This window comes from Neophocaena asiaeorientalis, unplaced genomic scaffold, assembly GCF_003031525.2.
Source record: "Neophocaena asiaeorientalis asiaeorientalis breed wild unplaced genomic scaffold, Neophocaena_asiaeorientalis_V1.1 scaffold648, whole genome shotgun sequence".
NCBI lineage: Eukaryota > Metazoa > Chordata > Mammalia > Artiodactyla > Phocoenidae > Neophocaena > Neophocaena asiaeorientalis.
Window position 1 is genome coordinate 4896449 of NW_020172781.1, and position 23006 is coordinate 4919454.

The 23006-nt window shown below is 43.5% G+C and overlaps 1 protein-coding gene across 3 annotated transcripts in view; it reads left to right on the plus strand.

Annotated features, from left to right (window-relative positions):
* Positions 1-2970: 2970 nt before the first annotated feature.
* Positions 2971-23006, plus strand: part of SVOP (SV2 related protein) — an 86496-nt gene continuing 66460 nt past the window's right edge. For 2 of the 3 annotated variants that reach the window (XM_024741585.1, XM_024741586.1), the window contains exon 1: positions 2972-3179. Coding sequence is in view for 2 of the 3 variants with exons in the window: in XM_024741586.1 (XP_024597354.1) it covers positions 3145-3179 (35 nt within the window). In the remaining variant the exon portion in view is untranslated. Of the gene's footprint in view, positions 3180-23006 lie in introns of all 3 variants that reach the window. The other variant, XM_024741584.1, reaches the window with a different exon arrangement.

Here is a 23006-nt window from a genome sequence, read left to right on the forward strand (position 1 = left end):
CTTGGACAGCAGGCAGGGTAATGTATGATTAGTGCCACTTTTACAGATGAGAACACAGCCACATACAGGTGGAGAGGCCGGTCTAAGGTCACAATGCTTGAATGCAAGCCCTGTCTCCTGTCTTCCTGCTCAAACTTTTTTGCAAGATACACTATTCCTCCGTGGCCAAATAACCCATAGAGATCTAGAGAAAGGGAAGGACACCTAAAAATATAGAGGGCATACTACTGTGAACGAATGTTACGAAACACACAAATTTACTGGAACTCCATCATAGACCTAAGTGTAAAAGCGAAAACGATAAAACTCTCTGAGGAGTTTTTTCATAGGAGAAAAATCTTTGCAACCTTGGGGTAAACAAAGATTTCTTATGTCACAAAAAGCACAAATCATAAAAGGAAAACAATCTGATAACCTCAATTTTATCAAAATTAAAATTTTTCCTCTTTGAAAGATACTGTTAAGAAAATGAAAAAGTATGCCACAAATTTCAGAAAAATTTATAATACATATATCTAACAAAGACCTGTAATCCATAACGTGTAAAGAACTCTTACAATTTAGTAAGAAGACACACAATTCCCCTCAAACTGTCAAGATATTTGGACAGACACTGCACAAGAAAGAGATATAAATGGCCAATAGGCACATGAAAATATGGTCAAAATAATTTGTCATGAGAGAAACAAAAATGAACACCACAATGCCATACCACTATGCACCTATTAGAATGGTGACAGTTAAAGAAACTATCAATGCTGTGTGTTAGTGAGGATTTGGAGCAACTGGAATTCTCATACATCACTGATGGGAATGTAAAATGATACATACACTTTGGAAATGTTAAAGATAAACATAATCTTACCTCAATGACCCAGCCATTTCACTCTTCCGTATTTATTTGTCCAAGAGAAATGAAAATGAAAATCTACACAAAGACTTGTACATGAATGTTCACAGCTACTTCATTCATAATAACTCCAAATTTAGAAAATCCAAAATGGTCATTAATTGATGGATAGGTAAATAAAATGTGGCATATCCATACAATAGAATATTACTCAGTGATAAGAATGCACTACTAAAACAACACAGTAACACTTATGAATCTCAAAGCCATGCTGAGTGAAAGAAGTTGAGACACAAAAGAATATGTACTTTATGCTTCTGTTTATATAAATTCTAGAAAATGCAAATTAATCTATAGTAATAAAAGCAGCTTAGTGGCTGTCTGGAGGCAGAGATGAACTTTTGGGGTGATGGAAACATTCTGTATCTTGATTGCGGTGTTGTTACACTTTTTCTTTGCAAGGGCATACGGGCTATTTATACATCTTCTTTGAAGAAATGTCTATTCATATCCTTTGCCCACGTTTAAATTGGGTTATTTGTCTTTTACTGAGTTGTAAGAGTTCTTTACATATTTTGAATGTAAATCTCTTATTAGTTATATGATTTTCAAATATTTCTCTCATTTGGTGGGTTGTCTTTTCACTTTCTCCATGGTATCATTTGCAGTATAAAAGCATTAACTTGGATATGGTCCAATATATCTGTTTTTTGTTTTTTCTTGTGTCCCTTATGCTTTTTGATGTCATGTCTATGAAACCACTGCCTAATTCCAAGTCACAAAGACTTATTCCTATGAGTCTTAGAGTTTTACCTAAGAGTTGTATAGTTTGAAATCTTGCACTTAAAAGTATTCAAAACCTTTTAGGCATCTCTATGTTGGATCTGGCTTTCGGTTTGTATGGAGTTGAGTAACCAATTGTCAAGGTTTGCTTGGAGCCCAGCACTTTCCAGGACATGGAACTTTCAGTGCTATAACTCAAGTCCTGAACAAACCAGGGTGAGTTGGATCCATTACCAATAGACCTCCAACTTGCCAACCCTGATATAAATTATTATCCCTACTCTCTAGGGCTTAAAATAGATACTGAGTCTCCTCACTTGAATGAAAGATGTTTTCAGTTTACCAATCATTTATTGAGTGCTCAAAATGCAAAGCCCTGGGGTGGAGTGTAGCTAGGAATATAAAATTCCAGTTTCAGTGTCCATAAATAAATTTTATTGTTCCAGGCCCTTGGGGTACATCAACAAACCTTTATGGAGCTTAAATGCAAAAGCGGGGGGAGACATTCTAGTGGAAGGGGGATGGGAGAGCCATTAAACAAGATGAAGAGGATTTTGAAGGCAGGGATTTGGTTTTATTAATCTTTGATTCCCCAGAACTGTAGAAATCACTCACTAATGCTTGTTGAATGAATGAATGAGTAGCTTTCTCCTACTCAACGTACATTTTTTTTTTTTTTTGTGATTCATTTCACAAGACCTCAGCTCTGTGGGACTTCCCTGGTGGTCCAGTGGGTAAGACTCTGTGCTTCCAATGCTGGGGGCCTGGATTCCATCCCTGGTCAGGGAAGTAGATCCCGCATGCATGCCGCAACTAAGAGTCCGCATGCCACAACTAAGAAGCCTGTATGCTGCAACTAAGACCTGGCGCAGCCAAAATAAATAAATATGTAAAATAAAATAAAAGACCTCAGCTCTGTGATGACAATGTCATTTCTAACTTGTTCTCTGTCATATGCCCGGTGAGTCTTACAGTGCCTGGCACACAGTAGGTGCTCAATAAACAATGCTTCAATGCATGAGTACGTATACAATTTTTTCATTCCCTGCATTTGTTATAGCAGCCTGGGTTGCAAGAATATTATACCAGTAACAACCTTAATGAATCCCTACAAATAAACATTTAGAGAGGCTTCGTCAAGCAAAGAGTGCTCATTGGTACCTAGACAGCCATTTCACAGGCTGGTGTGCCCCACAGGCATCTCAGTAAAACACCACCAGCCACAGACAGCCTGTAAATTCCGCTAACCAGAAGGGCTCTCCCCGCCCCCTCTCCCCGCGCAGCTAGCCCTGCCCTTCACCTCCTCCTCTCCGCCCACTCTCGCCGCGGTCTCCTGGCGGCGGCGGCTTTGTCTCTTGGGCAGGCCTCTGGCGGCTCCCTCCCCGGAACAGCTGCCACCGAGGGAGGAAGCCGCGCGGTCCAGAGCCCTAGTGCTGAAGCCCCCGAGCCCTCGTCATCCACCACCACCATGTAAGGGCCATGAAAAGGGCTCGTCCTGGCGCAGCGCGGACATGGAGGAGGACTTATTCCAGCTAAGGCAGCTGCCGTGAGTATCCTGGGGGCGAGTGAGACGCAGACAGGTTTTCCTTTAAAAAAGGAAAACCTGCAGAGGGGCGTCTCAGCGTGGCTTCCTGAATTTAAAGGGAACTGTTTCAGAGGAGAGAATTAGGCCTGGAGGAGACAAGCCATTTTCCTACCCCCATCAGCTCAGCATCTGTATCTCTGACTCAGTTCGATTTTTCAGATCCGTCGGAATCTTATGGGGACCTACCCATGTTATGTTTTCCCTTATAATGGCTCTCAATCCTAAAGGCATTTTGAGGTCTGTGTTTTAAGAAAGCATTAGCTGCTGTTTTGAAATGCGGACTGAATTGATGAGTCCGTGCAATGACATCGGTCCTTTCCAGTCCTTCTCCTATGCTGTGAAATTCCTAATTTTCCTGCAAGGTCTTTTAGAAGGGAATGATACTGATGTTGCAAACTGGTTTCTAAAAAGCAGGGATTCCTTCCTAGAGAGGAGGCTTCTGCAAAGTCTTGTTGTTTATGAAGTGTGTGAATGAGAGGGCTGTGCATCGTTGCTGAAACCTCTTGCCTTCTGAATGAACGGCTTTTGTAACAGCTAGCTAGAGTGAGACTCACTGTCGGCTATCCTTGGGAACTCAGGAATACACTGCTTAGAGGATTGGAATTTTTCAGGGATGCCAAATTTGCTCTGAAAATCTTGGGGGAATACAATCAAGCGTGGCAAGTATAGGGAGCTTGTAAAGGGGCTTCCAAATGTCTCCTACCACAAGCTGATGGTGATTTGTTAAGCAAATTCCAAGAGTATGAGATGGGGCATTAAAAAGAACATTAATGGGGGTTTTGTTTTAATTTTTAGAAGTACTGGCCATTTGGATGGTAAAACTAGACACCATTTGGAATTGTTGGAAAGGATACATTGTTGTTAGTATGTGTGTATTTTCTTGACTTAAATGTTTTTTTCTGTCTAAGCCACTGAGGAATTCTCCCAAGTGACTTTTAGCGTGACTGATACAGCTCTCTGAAGCTATAAGTACTGAAGGGTATTGTAGTGTCTGCTTCTCAATCAGTATAAAATTAATTTTCATTAATATTTTTAATTAATTAAATTTTTACTTTTACGCTTTTATTAATTGATCCTCAAATAGCATATCTTATGTAACACAGCATTATTTCACAAATGCTAAAGGACACTCGGTTATAATATCCAAACTGATGTATGAATACATAAAAATGTACGTATCTGAGTGCAGCTATCTCAAGGAAAACATACCACGTTCATTGAAAATAAATATCATGTTTAATATTATCATATTATATATGATAATAATATTATCATATTATCTCTAAATAAAAAATAATTCAGAAAGTAAAATATGAAATTTGGTACTCAGAATAAGAATACATATTGGAACTGCAGTTTTACTGGGATAAATTTTCAAATGCTGTCAGAGCATGTGAACTTTGCAAATTACTCAAAGATTCATGTATATTTAATCTAATATATAGACATGACACTAGAATGACAATTCCTTCCTTAATTTAAAAAAGTAAAATTAATTAGAATTTTTTACTTCAGCTTTAAATTAATTTGGTTTTTATACTAATATATAATATAATGTACTAATATAATATATAGATAGGGAAAATAGAGTTCAAAAAGAAGCACAAAAATGAAAGTAAGTCTCTCTCTTCCCAAACCCCAGTATTAAGTTTCTTGATTATTTTTCTGATCTTTATACACATAAATACATATAATATCTATTAGAGAGGCCAAATTGTGTGCTGGTTAAGAGCACTGACTCTTGAGAAGACAGACTTGGCTTCAAATCCTGACTGTGCCACTTCCTGGCTGTGTGACTTCGAGCAAGTGACTTAACCTTTCTGAGACTCAGTTTCCTTAGCCATAAAATGGGAATCATAATAGTACTTGACTCAGAGGGTTATGGGGAAGATCAAATGAGATAATGTGTGCTAATGCCTGGCAGATACAAAGAAGTCACACATATTAACTATTATTATTATGACATCTGAAAAAGAATTTATAAAAACAAAATCTGTAGACTCCTTATGCTGGACTCCCCCAAAATGTAATCTGCAAACCCCAAAGTACATTTGAATGATGTCAAAATTAACCCTGAAATATGTTAACCTCCATTTATAAAAAAGAATAGAAGAAAAGGAGCAGCCATGTGAATCTGAGTGGGGTACACATCACGACATAGGTGTTTTTTAAACCACACCCTATATATATTATTCACAGATTGCTGGCAACAGACTGCCTGAGAGCAATATGGATTTTTAAAAAATCAGAGTGCCTTGTAGAGGGTGGGCAAGAGTGGACCTTGGAACAGGCTCAGTCCCACAGGAGGCCAAGTGTTAATAGATTATAAGCTGCTAAGTAGTTTGCAGGGTCAGGGGAGGGGGAAGAGGGATGAGGGTGTCTAAGAAATAGTCCTTTCCTGCTGTTAGAGGCACCTTCACACAGCTCTAGGATGGGTCATCTGAGACCACAAACAACCTCTGCTTTTCACCTGCTGTCCACTCAGGCACAGCACCACGTACAGGAGATTCAGAAAGCTGAGATTTTATATCTAGTTCTGCCTTACTGTGAGATCTTATGCAAGTCAGATTGTCCTGGGTCTCTCCTTTCTAGGATGGTTTCTTGAAAGCAGGTTATGCAGACTACATTGATTGATTCATTCATTCATTCATTCAGTGATTTTCCAGGGTACCATCCTAGGTCAAGGGATTCTACAACCAAGTAAGATACGTGGTCTTTGCCCTCAAGGAGCTCACAGTCTAGAGCTTCAATGTCCAATACAGTAGCCACTAGCCACATGTGGCTATTTAAATTTAAATTATGTAATTAGTGTGTGAAATAATTTTCATGTATAATACACAATATAAAATTTGACTTATAAGTAAAGTAGGTGATGTTTGAAAACTCCGTTCCGTAGCTGCCTTAGCCACGTTTCAAGTGCTCAGTAGCTACATGTGGCCAGTGGCTGCTGTGGTTGCCTTGTGACAGCATGGGTCCAAAACATTTCCGGAACTGCAGAAGGTTCTATTGGACAGCACTGGTTCGATGGGAGAAGCGGATGTAGAACACACAATTGCACAATAATTATGAGAATTGTTTTAAGGGCTACAAAGGACAAGTGCATGATGCAAGAGTAGTTCTAGACGGCGGAGGGGAGGGTCAGAGAAGGCTTCCTTGAGGAAGTGACCTTGGAGCTGAACCCCCAGACATGTGTAGGAGTCAGCCAGAAAAAGAGGTAGGATGGAGCATTTCAAATAGAGGGAATTGTGTGGGGGAAAAGCTCGAAATCAGGCCAGTGGAGCTTCACGAGCAAGTGGTGTGAGGGAAGGATGCAGAGGATGGCAGGGACCCGGCCACACAGGGCCCTGGGGTGAGGACAAGAAGTTGGAACTTCATCCTGTGTTTGCTCAATCCACTCTCTCTCCTTTCTTACCAACCCCGTCTTTCAAGACTGAGCTTAAGTCCATCACCTCCATGAATCTCCTGACATCTCCTGGGCTTCAGAAGCAGCAGGGGTAAAAGTGTGGACTCTTGAGTCAGACAGATCTGGGTTCAAACCCTGGCTCTGCCGCTTAGCATCTGGGTGGCCTTGGACTAACGACTTCATCGCCCCAAGGTTGGGTGCTCATTGGTAAAGGTGGGATAATGGCGGTATCTGCATGGCAGGGCTGTTGTGAGAATGGGGGAGGTCACCACTGGGAAGCTCCCAGTACAGTGGGTGGCTCGACGTAAGGGCTCAATCAGTGGTGCTGGTGTTATTTGTCTTCCTGACTCTGGACTTGTCTCCCTTATCCTCCAGCTTGTTCAGGTAGCAGAGTACCTAGAAGCCATGGTCTCCTTTTCAGAATACTAAGGAATGTCCTAATGCTAGCTCATGGAAGCACATGTCCAAACTTGAACTCCTGATCTCTCCTGCACTCTGCTCCTCTTTCAGCCTCACCCATACCAGTTGATGGTAACTCTGTCCATCCCATTTGGAGTCAATTTTGACCCCTCTTTCCCTCTCATATTTCACTTCAATCCATCGGGAGATTCTACTGGTCCTGCCTTTGAGCTACATCTAAACTCCTACCACTTCTCTCCACCTCCACTGCTAGTCCTTGGTTCAAGCCTCCATCACCTCTCACCTGGGTTGATTCCAGTGGTCATCTTTCTGGTCCTCCTGTTCCTGCCCTTGTCTCCCTACAGCCCATGCTCAACACAGCACCAGGGGGATTCTTTAAAAGTCAGGTCACATCCCTCCTCTGTTCAAAACCCTCCAGGGCCCTTCTCCTCTCCCACCCCCTCATGCAGCCATTCTGTCTCCTTGTTTTACCTCAAACACACCAGGTAGGCTTCTGCCCCAGGACCCACTGTTCTCTCTGCCTAGAAAGCTCTTCTGCAGAGTATCTGCTTCACCTTTGTCAAGTCTCAAATGCCACCATCTCACCAAAGCCTACCCTGACCACCTCCTTAAAATTTGCAGCCCTCTCTCACAGCCATTAGGATGGCAACTACCAAAAATAAGTAAAAATAACAGGTGTTGGTGAGGATGTGGGCAAATTGGAATTCTTACACACTGACTGTTGGCGAGAGTCACAAATGGTGCAGCCTCCATGGAAAACAGTATGGTGGTTCCTCAAAAAGTTAAAAATAGAATTACCATATGACCCAGCAATTCCACTTCTGGCTATATACCCACAAAAGAATTGAAAGCAGAGTACTGAGGAGATATTTGTACAGCCAATGTCATAGCAGCATTATTTGCAATAGCCAAAAGGTGGAAGCAGCCCAAGCGTCCCTTCACGGGGGAGTGGATAAACAAATGTGGTCTATCCATACAGCGGAATATTGTTTAGTCTGAAAAAGGAAGGAAATGCTGACACGTGCTACAACGTGGATAAACCTTGAGGACATTATGCTAAGTGAAATAAGCCAGACACCAAAGGACAGCTGGTGTATGATTCCACTATATGAGGTGCCTAAAGTAATCAAATTCGTAGAGACGTGAAGTCGAATGGCGGTTGCCAGGGGCTGGCGAAGTGGAGTAGGGGGATCTGCGTAGTGGGGACAGAGCTTCAGTTTTACAAGAGGAGAAGAGTTCTGTGGATGGACAGTGGGAATTGTTGTGCAACATTGTTAAGTATAGGTAATACCACTGAGCTGTACTCTAAAAACATGGTTAAAATGATAAATTTTATCTTATGTGTATTTTACCATAATTGAAAAAAATTGCAGCCCGTTTCCCCCATCTTCCAGACCGTGTTCAGCTTTTTCTTTTTTTATAGCACTTATCACCTACTAACGTACCATGTAATTTGCTTACTTATTGTTTAGTGTCTGTCTTTACTTACTAGTGTGAAAGCTTCACACACGGCGGGGGTCTAATGTATCCCAAGAAGGTGGGGCATTGCCTAGATTCCATCTGATACTGGATTTCAGTATAGACCAGGCCAAAGGATTAAATAAAAACTGTATGAGGGCTTTCCTGGTGGCTCAGTGGTTGAGAGTCCGCCTGCCGATGCAGGCGACGCGGGTTCGTGCCCCGGTCCGGGAGGATCCCACATGCCGCGGAGCGGCTGGGCCCGTGAGCCATGGCCACTGAGCCTGTGCGTCCGGAGCCTGTGCTCTGCAACGGGAGAGGCCACAACAGTGAGAGGCCCGCGTACCGCAAAAAAACAAAACAACAACAACAAAAAAAACTGTATGAATGAAAAAATCAGAAAAATCTGTCCATCAGCTTAATCATTCTCCTTAACAGTGGGGGCCACCATTATTAAGTTTTAGCAGCTAAAGCACTGAGTCCCCATGGAAAGATCACACATAACCTTGTTTCATCCTATTTGCCATTCTGCTTCCCCATCCCCTTCCATTAAATCAGGGAGGTTGAGAGAATGCAGTTTGACTTACTGATTACATGACTACGTTCTTGAAATCGTCCCAGGCAGGTTCTTTGTGCCCATAAGGATTCATTCTTGTTCTAGGGAAGGAACTGGAAGCAGGTTTTGTTTCCTCTAAATGAGGAGACTGCTGCACAGAGACAGGACCAGAGTAGGCGGCTAAGGCACATGTGGGACTTCATGTTGGCTCCCATCCCCCTGAGGCTCATCGGGGCAAAAGGAAAGGATTCCTGGCCAAGGAGGAGAGATGGGAGTTTCATTGTCACCCACCTCAGGCAAAAAGTAGGGAGTGATTGTAATAGCCTAGGAATCCTCAAGGTTAACCCACCACAGGTTTTTAAAAACTCAAGCTCCATACAACTCAGTAACAAAAAACCAAACAACCCAATCCAAAAATGGGCAGAAGACCTAAATAGACATTCCTCCAAAGAAGACATACAGATGGCCAATAGGCACATGAAAAGATGCTCAGCATTGCTAATTAGTAGAGAAATGCAAATCAAAACTACGATGAGGGGACTTCCCTGGCAGTCCAGTGGTTAAGACTCTGAGCTTCCAATACAGGGGGCGTGGGTTCGATCCCTGGTTGGGGAACTAAGATCCCACATGCTGAGCAACAAAATAAATAAATAAATGAAAATAAAGATAATACTAAGTTTCTTAAAGCAAAACAAAACAAAACAAAAAAACTACAGTGAGGTATTCACACGGTCAGAATGGCCATCAAAAAGTCTACAAATAAAAAAAAAAAAGTCTACAAATAACAAATGCTGGAGAGGGTGTGGAGAAAAGGGAACCCTCCTACATTGTTGGTAGGACTATACATTGGTGCAGCCACTCTGGAGAACAGTATGGAGGTTCCTTAAAAAACTAAAACTAAAAAAAAAAATACAATAGCCAAGGCATGGAAATAACTTAAGTGTCCATCGATAGATGAATGGATAAAGAAGATGTGGTGTATATATACAAATTGGAATATTACTCGGGCATTAAAAAGGAATGAAATAATGCCATTTGCAGCAACGTGGATGGACCTAGAGATTATCATACTAAGCAAAGTAAGTCAGAAGGAGAAAGACAGATACCATATGATAGCACTTACATGTGGAATCTAAAATATGATAGAAATGAACTTATTTGCAAAACAAAAACAGACTCAGAGACATAGAAAACAAACTTCCGGTTACCAAAGGGGAAAGGGAGTGGGGGAGGCATAAGTTAGGAGTTTGGCATTAGCACATACACACTATTGTGTATGAAATAGATAAACAAGGTCCTACTGTATAGCACAGGGAACTATATTCAATGTCCTGTAGTGAACCGTAATGGAAAAAATATGAAAAAGAATATGTATATATATGTGTAACTGAATCACTTTGCTGTACACCAGAAACTAACACAACATTGTAAATCAACTATACTTCAATTTTTAAAAAAATAAAAAACAACTCTCGGGCTCAAAGCTGCTCACACCCCATCATTTCAAACACATGCCGGCCAGCTTCACCTCTAGGGAATATGTGTTTCAGTGACTTAAGTGGAACAGTCTGGAGGCCAAAGAAAGAAAATCTCCTTGCAAAGAGGCCATTGCTTAGGTGGTCTTAGGCCTTAGAGAGGGTTGTTCAAGGGCCTGCTGACCCTGACAGTGGCCTTACAGCCCAGCCAAGCTCTTCTCTGGGCTGTCTAAAAGAATAACAGATCTGAATGTGAATCATTATGTGATCTTGGGCAATTCATTTAACTTCCCTGAGACATAAGAGTGTTCCTGGGCCACCTTCAAGGGCATTTTTGGCTTTTTAAAAAAATATTTATTTATTTAATTTTATTTTGGCTGCGGCTGGTCTTAGTTGCAGCACACGGGATCTTCGTTGAGGCATGCGGACTTCTTAGTTGTGGCATGCATGCAGGATCTAGTTCCCCGACCAGGGATCAAACCCAGGCCCCCTGCATTGGGAGCGTGGAGTCTTACCCACTGGACCACCAGGGAAGTCCCCATTTTTGGCTTTCAAAGACTGTGATCCTAAGCTCTCTAGATGGATGTGCCTGGTACCATCTGGCTTATGGTGATTATTCTGGTGTCATTATTAAGAGCATCTCTTTCTTAAACATGGGGTTTTTAACCTCAGCACTATTCACATTTTAGACCAGATGACACTTTGTCACGAGGGGCTGTCCTAGACATTATAGGATGTTTAGCAGCATCCCTGGCCTCTACCCACAGGATGTCACAACCACCAACTGCCCCTCCAAGTTGTGACAATCAAAACTGTCTCCAGACATTGCCGGTGTCTCCTGGGAGACTGAATGGCTGCCCCATTGAGAACCACTGCTTGTTGAATGAAGGAGTGGATAAATAAGTTGCAAAGACAAACTGCCTGGAAAGTTGTCCCCCAGGCTTTCAGTTCCCCCAGTTAGAAGTTACCCATCCCCCCCACTGAGGCCACATCACAGAATGATTAAGTGCGTGGCCTCTCTGCTCAAGTAGACCTGGATTTGAATTCTGACTTTCCTGCTGACTTGGAAGGTAACCTTGGGCAAGTTACTTTTCTTCTCCGGGCCTCAGTTTCATCATCTGTAGAGTGGGGATAGTAATAGCGTCCACCTCACAGGGCATAAGGCTCATAAAATACTTAGTGGAGCTCCCAGCACGTGGTGAGGGCTTAACAAATTTTAACTATTATTTATTTGTGTTCATTGCCTTTTGTCTAGAATATAAGCTATTGGTCCATTATCCAGGGAACAAGCTCAATGCTATTCAGGTCAATGGGGGGTGGCAGGAAAATACAAAAAAATAAAATCCACAGAGAACTATATTTTCCATTAATTATAGACTTCTAGACATTCAGGAACAGAAAGGACCTTAAAAGTCATCACTCCAACCCCTTATACCTCATATTCTCAATTCCACGCAAGAGGGGATCCAAGTGGTGGCTTCTAAACATCTGTGGCCACCATCAACATCTTATTAAAATTCAGATTCATGGGCCCTGCTCTGCAGAGATGCAAAAGCTTTACGTCTGGAGAATGGCCAGGAATCGGCATTGTAATTGGTTCCCTAGGGGGTACTCTTGGCCTCAGAGAAGCATCTGCTACTGGTTAAGATCATGGGTTCTGGAGCTACTCAGGCCAGGAACCTAGGATACTATATATACTCTAGGGGACTTGGACCAGAGCCTCAGTTTACTTGTCTATAAACTGGGGATATTAATAACCCTCCCTCCTAGGGTTGCTGAAGAGATTATATAAGCTATACATATGCTAGGGACTTCCCTGGTGGTCCAGTGGTTATGACTCCATGCTTCCAATGGAGGTGGTGTGGGTTCGATCCCTGGTCGGGGAACTGAGGTCCCATATGCCATGCAGCGGCAGGCAAAAAATAAACAATAACAATGTGACTAAACCAGCCAAGATGACTAAATATAAGGCCACAAAAGCTCAAAAAAAAAGATATATATGCTATCTATATATTTACTGTATATAAATATATACAGCATTTAGGCTTGCCCTTGGCATGCTGAGTGCTATGTATTAAACATCATTACTCCTGAGTCCATACATGTGGACACCTGCCTTTCCTAGACCTTTCATGAAGGGGAGCCCACTACCATCTAAAGTCCTTTCTCATCTCTGGACTTCTCTACCTGAGAAGCCTCCTTATATTTTGTTGAAATCTGTTTCCCTCTTTATATCCAGCAGTTCAAGCTCTATCCTCAGGGTCCAACTTGCACAAGCACCTTCTTTCACATGCCAGAAGTTCAAATATTGGAAGACAGAGGTTCAGCCCCTGAGAAGACTCTAACCAAATCAGACAGATCAGCGAGTCCCCAGGTCTTATCCTGAAGGAGACAAAGCAAGTCCATTTGTCAGTGACCCTGGCAGTTTCTCTGCTCCAGGCCCACAGCATCTAACCCCATTTGTCAGTAGGTTTCAGATTCCAAAGAAGTCCCAGTGTGATGTAGCTGAGTACCTGGGACGGAGCTAAGGGGCGCTGGTCATCAGTTGTTTTTTTTTTTTGCGGTACGCGGGCCTCTCACTGTTGTGGCCTCTCCCGTTGCGGAGCACAGGCTCTGGACGCGCAGGCTCAGCGGCCATGGCTCACGGGCCCAGCCGCTCCGCGGCATGTGGGATCTTCCCGGACCGGGACACGAACGCGCGTCCCCTGCATCGGCAGGCGGACTCTCAGCCACTGCGCCACCAGGGAAGCCCTGGTCATCAGTTTTGTTGACTGAGTTCCCCAAATCTGAGGACACTTGTTATAACTCGGCCCTTTGCTGTTTAGCTTTGCAGATGGGCCTCCCTGTGTGGCTGTTTTCCTCTACTGATTGGAAGAGTGGGGGGGTCAGGGTGGGGAGGTGAATAATGAAAGCTTCAGCACCCCACTGCCCACCCACCCTGCTGTACCCCCTGGTCCGAGCCACCATCGCTTCTCACTCAGCTGACCACACAGTCTCCCTGCTTTCTCTCCCCATCTTTGTGTGTTAATCAGTCTTTTTATTTTCTATGTTCTGATGTTTTGACATCTTAGGGCTTCAAAGTTCCTGGAGGGCACTCCCCTCCCAGGGTTAATTAGTAAATAACTCACCTGCCAGTGTACTTTTCGTGTGCAAACCAAGCAATCCAGACCCATTAATCCACCTGCCCTAATCACTCCACAGCCAAATCCCAGACAACTGGAGACAGTCCCTACGCTCAGAGCCTGGAGAAATTACTCAGGCGAGCCAATCCTCAGCCTGGTGACTCTGTGTCACCTTTTCCTTCCTATGGAAACCACAATAAAGACTCTTGCCCACATTTTCCCCTCACTCTTGCCTCGTTATTGACCCTGGTGCTTTCCCATTTGGCTTCCCAGGTGTGGTGTACCCCCTCTTCTTGGAATCTGTGAGTATAACAGAGTCTAATCTTTTCAGAGGCAGTTGTCTCCTGATCTGTTTGCCTTGCCACACCTAAATAATAATAAAACCTGTATTTTAGGGACTTCCCTGGCAGTGCAGTGGTTAAGACTGTGCCCTTCCAATTCAGGGGGCACGGGTTCGATCACTGGTCAGGGAACTAAGATCCCACATACTGCGGGGCCAATAAATAAATAAAAGTGTGACACACACAAAAAGTTTTTAAAACCTATATTTTAAAACAGTCTCCCCAATCTATTCCTCTTCTTGTAGAAAAATGTGCCTGAATGATCTTCCCTAAATCAACTCTGATCATCTTCCACTGTGTCACCCCTACTTGAAACCTTTCAGTGGCATCCCATTGGTCTTAGGATAGCATGAAAAATCCTCCCTGTGGTCTCCAGAGCTCTCTATAATTCAGCCTGTTTCTCTGACCTCTACTCCTTCGTCCTACCTCTGGGTCTTTGCACTGGCTGTTCTCTCTCCTCCTCCCCTGTCTGTGTGGGACTCTCCTGGTTCTCAGACCTCAGGGAAGTCTAACCTGACTACTCTTCCCTCCAATCATTCGCTATTCCCTGTCTGTTTCCCTCTCAAGATTCATTGATTTACAGATGTATAATGATTTCTTGTTACTAGTACATTAACCATCTTCCCAGCTAGGGCGTCTACTTCAGGAGGGCAGGTGTATTTTATCTCCTATTGTATCCCAGCCTTCAGCACATAGTCAGCACTCAATAAACTTATTAAAATACTGAAGAATGATGGTGCCAGGCTCTTTGAGATGTTCTGTTAACTCCTTTAGTCTCCATGGCAACCCCGTGAGATAGGAATTACCATTTCCCTTCTACCAGCAGGAAACTGAGACCCAGAGAAGTAAAGTAACCTAACCTCGTAGCTGCTGAATGGGGTGGGCAGGGGATTCACACCCAAATCAGTCTGTTTGCAGAGTGGGGCTCTTCTTTCTATGACAATCCCCCTCTCTTCAGACATTAAATGCTACCCTGTAATAGTCACACTTAGGTACAAGCTTCCTTTTCAGTCTGATAGATCCACGAACTCAGGGGATAAGTATCCAGAAGCTGAGATGAAAAGAAAGCAAGCCTTTACCCTAATCAAGTCTCAGACCCTAAATGAAGGTACGGAGGTGAATTACATCATGGTACAAGCGAGATCTTTGGGTTGACAGCTATTTCCTCAAGCTCTTATCTTCTTTCAATAGCAAAATTATGTAAAACAAATGTTCCCTGCTATTTTGGTAAATGATATGCTATATATACACAATAAATGCCAAGAAATTAGCCAGCTTGTTTCGAAGCCCTCATATATTTAACATATGCCACTGCTATTTTCTTTTTCTGTCATTACTTTTTTTTTTCCCTTGGGAAATCTTGGCTCCTGTAGCTGATAACTGCTTTCAGGAACCCAGCCGATTCAAAATGTAGTCTGGCTTTCGGACTATAATTTCATGTCAGAGGTCTCTCTTTACATTCGTCTTAAAACAAGTCGTAATAAATAAAGGGCCCTGGCTTCTAGTGAATTGCCAGAGAAGGAAGGTGAGCACATCCTGGTTTAAAACTCCAGGGAGCTAAGCCATTTTCTCAAAGTCGAATTTCACAAAGGTCAGTGTACTCTGCGCTCAAGGCAGAAAGGTGACTTGAACCAAGCTGGGTTGGAGGAAAGCCAATATTGACACCATGCCTCTCAGTTTCCCCTTCATCAATCTCAGTTAATCTTCACGGCCGTCCTGCAAGCCTGTCCTCATCCCATTTCACAGCCGAACGAGTCTGTAACATGCTTAGCTGATGTTACAAGACCAACAAGAGCTCTGTGAATAGTCGCTCTTGTGATTTATATCGATTATTTAACTAATAGATGTGCAGGTTAAAAAATGTACATATTGCAGCGGGATCCAAAATGAAAAGTTTAAAAAAAAAATTTCTTTTCCTTAAAACTCCCCATTCCCATCCAATCCTCCTTCCCAGAAGCAACCAGTCTTAGGCTTCTTAAGTATCCTTCCAGAATGTTCGACTGTAGAAGCAAAAATATTCTTGAGCCCACTTGACCATGCACACAGATTCACTAGGGACCTGGTTAAAAGGTAGATGCTGATTCAGTAGATCTGGGTCAGGGCCCGAGACTGAGCATTTCTACCACGTCCCTAGGGGAGGCTGGGGCCTCTGGTTCGAGACCACACTTAAGTCTTAGTACCGAGGACCTAGATCACGGGACCATAGTCTAGCACATTTCATAAGGAGCCCCAGTGGGAATTCCCTGGTGGTCCAGGGATTAGGACTCAGCACTCACTGCCGAAAGCCCAGGTTTGATACCCGGCTGAGGAACTAAGATCCCGCAAGCTGCATGGTGCAGCCAAATAAAAGTTACCATTTCAGCAATTTAAATTGTACAGTTAGCGGTATGAATTACGTTCACAATGTTGTGTTACCTTTCCCGCCATCCGTCTCCAGAATTTTCTTATCTTTTGCAACTGAAACTCTGTACCCGTTAACCGCTAACTCCCCATTCCCCTCCGCACCAACCCCCATCACCTGGTGACCACTGTTGAACTTTCTCTCTCTGTGAATTTGACTATTCTAGGCCCTCTCAGATAGGTGGGCTCGTACAATGATTGTCCTTTCGTGCTGGGCTTATTTCATTTAGCACTATGTCTTCAAAGTATATCCATGTTGTAGCACGAGTCAGAATTTCCATCCTTTTTAAGACTGAATAATATTCCATTGTATGGAGGGACCACACTTTGTTTCTCCATTCATCCACTGATGACCACTTAAGTTGTTTCCACCTTCGGCTAATGTGGTACAGATCAATATAAATAAATTTTTTTTTAACATTTTCTTTAGTGGATGTGCCATCATCTATCTAATTACTCCTTTCCTGAAGATTGCTTCTGGTTTGGTATCACCGCAGCAAAGCTGCACGGAGTGTGCTAGCACCAGAAGAGACTACAGCAGAGTGGCTGGGAGCAGGGATACTGAAATCCAATGGCTTTGCCAAAGCCTAGACACTTACTGTGTGACCTTGGGCAAGCTCCCAGCCCCTCTGTGCTTGAGTGTCCTCATCTGTCAAAAGGGGACAATGAAAGTGGGAATAAATAAGATAATCTATGCACAGTGCAAACACTAGACTTGACACACGCAAGCCAGCAATCCATATCTGCCGTTATTCGTACGGTAGATCATTGCCTACTGTGCCTGTCCCCACAGTGAACTGCCTGCAGAACGCATTCTGGGTGGGAGCTCAAAGCACTGAAAAATTTGAAAGATAATGCGGATTACCTTCCCAGAGGGTTGCAGTGGTTGCTATTAGTCACAGAAGGAAGCACAGAGCCTTGGACGGTCCTGGAGGAGAGGATGTGATGAGAGGGAGAGTGTCAGGCCACATAGCCATCTCTTTCTGTGACGTTACCTGCAGAGTCAAGGGCGAGCCATGCGCCTTCCCCTCACCCCTGAAAAGCCATTGATAATGCACATAAATGTTCATTTCCTTACTGCGCTTAATAATTCTCTACATTTCTATCTTCTACAAATACTTTGGGGGACTGTTTATGTTTTTGATTTGGGAGGTTGCTTCCTGGGGACAGGGTGTCCTACTCCTTTGTTGTTCCCTCCCTGGAACCCACTTCGCACCACCCCTTCCTTGGTGGCTTGCAGAGTTGAAATGTCACCCTCCGACCCCGCTAGCCTCTCACTGCATCAGGTTCGTTTTATTTGCAGCTTTTCTCACAATGTGCAGGAATATCTATGTAGTAATATATACATCCACATGTATTATATTTATTTATTTATTTATTTTTGGCTGCGTTGGGTCCTTGCGGGCTTTCTCTAGCTGCAGCGAGCGGGGGCCACTCTTGGTTGCGGGTTTCTCATTGCAGTGGCCTCTCCCACTGCAGAGCACGGGCTCTAGGCACGTGGGCTTCAGTAGTTGTAGCACACTGGCTTAGTTGCTCCACAGCATGTGGGATCCTCCCGGACCAGGGCTCAAACCCATGTGCCCTACATTGGCAGGCGGACTCCCAACCACTGCGCCACCAGGGAAGTCCCCACATGTATTATATTTAAATACATATTTATATTTACAAATATATTTAGAAACATTAATTTATATATTGATCTATAAATGTATAAAATAATGTATAAATATTATATATACATTTATAACTATATACAAATATATACGTATGTAATTATTTACATATAAAAATTACAAAATACATGTGGATATATACATAAAATTTTTTATTGAAGTATCGTTGATTTACAATATTATGTTGGTTTCAGGTGTACAACATAGTGATTCACAACCTTTAAAGATTAGACTCCATTTATATTATTATAAAATATTGGCTGTATTCCCTGTGCTGTATAATATATCCTTGTTGCTTATCTGTTTTATACATAGCAGTTTATATCTCAATCCCATACCCCTGTCTTGTCCCTACCCCCTTCCCTCTCCCCACTGGTAACCACTTGTTTGTTCTCTATATCCACAGGTCTGTTTCTTTTCTGTTACATTCACTAGTTTGTTTCATCTTTTAGATTCCACATATAAGTGATAACATACAGTATTTGTCTTTCTCTGTCAGATTTATTTCACTAGGAAGTAATAATATCCATGGCAGTGCTAAGGGTTGAGGGTTTGGGGCTTTTGGGGGGAGGGGAATGGCAAAATACACATAAGATAAAATTTACCATTTTAACCATTTTTAAGAGCACAGTTCTGTGGCATTAAGTGCTACACATCGTTGCGCAGCCATCACTACCGTCCATCTCCGCAAAGTTTTCATCTTCCCCAACTGAAACTGTACCTATTAAACACTAAGTCCCCATTCCTTCCTCTCCCAACCCCTGATGAGCACCATTCTTCTTTCTGTCTCTGAATTTGACTCCTCTAAGTATCTCATATAAGTGGAATCATGCAGTATTTGTCTTTTGGGGACTGGCATATTTCACTTATTAGCATGTCTTCAAGGTTCATCCATATTATAGCATGTGTCAGAATTTCCTTCCCTTTTTGTTTCTGTTTTTTGTTTGTTTTTTGGCTGTGCAGCTTGTAAGATCTCAGTTCCCTCACCAGGGATTGAACCTGGGCCCTTGACAGTGAAAGCACGGAGACCTAACCACTGGACCACCAGGGAATTCCCCTTTCCCTTCCTTTTTGAAACTGAATAATATTCCATTTTAGGTATAGACTGTATTTCGCTTGTCCACTCATCCACTGATGGACACCTGGGTTGTTTTCACCTTTGGGCTGTCGTGAATAGTGCTGCTGTGAACATGGACGTTGTACAACCTTCACCTCTATCTAATTCCGGAACATTTTCATCACCGCAAAAGGAAATTCTGTACCCATTAGGCAGTCATTCCCCTTCCCTCTTTCCCCAGCCCCTGGCAACCACTGATCTGTTTTCTGTCTCTATGAAGTTGCTTCACATAAATGGAATCATACATGTGTGACTCTCTGTGTCTGGCTTCTTTCACTCAGCATCGTGTTCCAAGGTTCATCTGTGTTGTAGCTTGTGACAGCGATTTGAGGACTTTTTACAGTAGTTATGCTGGAGGCTGCTCACAGAAGCTCTAGTGAGCAGATTGTGAAATATTCAGAACATCTCAGAGCCTGTTATTTAACCACTGAGAGCTTAAAATCGGTCACAGTGGGAGTATTTACCCCACAGATATTGGCAAATGCTACACATCAGTATGGTTTGGGGGCTTTGAGACTCAGTTTGTAGGCACTGGCTTCAGAGCATCCCCATAATCCCCATCAGCATCCCTCCAGAGCTACCCCCAAATAAATTTTGGGGTGGCCAAAAACTTCGTTCGGATTTCCCCATATTCTGCAAAGAACCCGAACGAACGTTTTGGCCAACACAATACATACTGTGAATAAAATGGTGCTCTTGCTGTAAAAGTGTTGCTTAAATGAAGCCCCAGATTCCAACTTCATGCCAGATATCTAAGCCTAAGGCATTCTGTCTCCTGGCCTTTGCTCCCAGGTGACACCTGCCTTCCAGCTGCAAAGGAAGCCCCAGCTCTGGACTGCAGGGATATTTGTCTGAGTCCCGTGCCACAGGGGTTCTGGGCCTCTCGGGTGAGGAGCGTAAGCTGCAGGCACCCAGCTCGGCCAACAGAGTAGGAGCCTCCGCCCCTCAGCACTAGGGGTGGGGAAGGTGGGGTGGGCAGAATTGTTTGCCTGCCTCTAACACGCTAATTCGGTCGCTGGATCAGCCAGAGCAGCACCACCTGGGAACGTGCTGGAAATGCAAAATCTCAGTCTCCAACCGAGACTTTCTGAGTCACACCCTCTTGGAGTGGGGCCCCGACTTCTGTGTTGTGACCAGCCCCTCAGGGATTTCGAGGCTCCATCCAGCTCAAGAGCCCCTGCACAAATGTGACAACCTGAAGAGCTGTCAGCCAGGCTGGAATCGAGCTGTGCCTTTCGATTCCTGCTCCAGGTCACGTCGTTATCCACCCTCTGGCAAGCCCACCCACACAGGGCAGCTGAGTTCGGGCTTCACATTCATTCCCCAGACACAGGTGAATGCTCACGAGAGGCGCTGATGCTTAGTGATTAGGACCCAGGGCTCTAATACCAAAGACATGCAGGCTGAAGCCTCAGTTCCTTCAAGCTGTGTGACCTCAGGCAAGTGTCTTAACCTCTCTGAGCATTTGTTTTCTCATCTGTACAATGGGAATAATAACATTAACTCATTCGTAGGTTGATCATCAGGGTAACTAACAGGAGATAATGTAAAAGGCATAGCTCTTAGCATTTAGTAAGGGCTCAATAAATAGCTGTATGGTTGGAGGGCTATTATTTGTAGCAGATACCTTTGGTGCCTGTCCCAGATTCCCTTTACCAGATTGATTATCCCCCAACTGCTGCCAATCATGGGTGCTCACAGCTCACAGCTGCAGTCACCTCTGGAGGGTTTCCCTCGACTGAGGGGAGCCACTTCACCTGGGGATACCTGGGAAGTTATGCCTTCCGTCCCTGGGGTGGCATGACCAGTGATTGACTGATTCGAGCCAAGCCCCCAGACCTCTGGGTGGGACAATCTCCATGGTACAATTCACACTCCAGAGCTCCCTGTGGATCACATTTCATACAATGGAACATTATCCAGCCTTTAAAAAGGATGGAAATTCTGACACATGTAACAACATGAATGAACCTTGAAGATGTTAAGTGAAATAAGCCAATCACGAAAAGACAACTACTGTATGATTCCACTTATGTGGGGTCCCTAGAGTAGTCAAATTCATAGAGGTAAAAAGTGGAATTGTTCTTGCCAGGGGCTGGTGGGGAAAGGGGATTGGAAGTTAGTGTTTAGTGGCTACAGAGTTTCAGTTTGGGAAGATAAAAAAAAGTTCTGGAAATGGACAGTGGTGATGGTTGCACAATATGTAAATGTATTTAATGCCACAGAACTCTACACTTAAACAGGATTACGATGTTGAATTCAATGTTATGTGTATTTTACCACAGGTGAAAAAAAGAGAATCCCATTTTAGGGTCTGCTTCTAAGGAATTTGACCTATGACAAAACTATTACACCTAATTTATAGCAAGGTAAACTGAGGCTCAGAGTGACTATAGGTATATTTATGCTGTGGGGATGGTAATGGTCACCACCTCTCAGGGTTATTGAGAGGGTGAAGTCCAATAACGATGCCTGTAAAGAGCACTGATCGAGGAAGAGTATTAACGATGAAAATGTGAGAGAGAGAGACTGGAAAAGAGACATGGTGGCTTCAACTGAATTATGGTCAAATGTTGGCAATTTCATATGGTTCAACCTACTAGCAGTGTCTAGTCTTTAAGCTGGACAGCAGAATCAAAGACATTTCTCTCATTGTTATCTATTCAATCTTATATTCTTTAAATATTTCAAAATAAAAGATTTTGGATGGGGGGAATGGAGTAAATGGGGAGTAATGGAAGGGTTTGAATGGTATCCTGTCTTTGGCCAGAAACACGAGGTTTTGATCAGACAGACCTGGGGGTGAACCCTGGCTCCATGCCTTTTTAGCTCTGTGACCAGGGGTAAGTACTGTGACTTCTGGGGCCTCAGTTTTCTTATCTGTAAAATGGTGATAATAATACCAACCTAATAGAGCTGTCGTGCAGAGCGAGTGCATGGAAAGCAACACCTAGAACGAGGCACAGGTGCTGCTAGACGGTGGTGGGTGTGGTGGAGAGTGCAGTGGTGGTAGTGGATGGGATGGAGTGTTTGCTCCAAGCTTCAATCCCAGCCGATCCGCCTGCAAACCCTGTGCTCTACGCTCTGCCGCGTATTTCCAACACAAGATGAGATTAACAGCTGGAGCTTTCCAAGCCCAGCCTTGCCATCAAATGGAGTTTCAGGTATTTACAAAACTGCCGTGATTTCATCTGTCTTTTCTCCAAATTCACAAGCAGGGAATGTTGCCCAGCCTTCTGGAATCTGAAGATTTACCCTTTCTATGCCAGAGTACCAGTTATTCTTGGTGAAATGTATGGAATAATGCAATAATTAATTGATGATAATGTTGATAGCAATACTTTTTACTTAGAAATGTCTCCATTTTTACCTTTTAAAAACGTTGCCCAGATTTGCCCTCCAGTCCCTCATCAGCCCTCTGCCCTTCATGCCCATGTCATTGCAGACTCCGTTTTTCAAAGCTCTGGGAGAAATGGGCATTACTCATTCCATGTGACTCTCTCCTGTGAGGGTAGGGACTCATCTCTCCTGTTGCTGCTGTCACCCTGAAACTCACCACAGGGCTGGCAGAGAGCAGGAGTTTTGTGTTTGGGGGTGAGGAAGTTGGAGGAGACATGTATTTTTGCCTCTGAGTCCCAGGTTAAGAAGTTGCTGCTCAGAGAAGTCAAGGCGTTTCCGAGTAACAAGAAGGAGCACAGTGTGAAGGAATGTATTGTGTCGAGAGTGGAGTCCACGGGGTCTCAAACTCAAATGGCTACAGAGCCAGACAAAGGGGACAAAGTGCCAAGTGAGTGGAACACAAAGCAAGTATAAAGATAAGTGG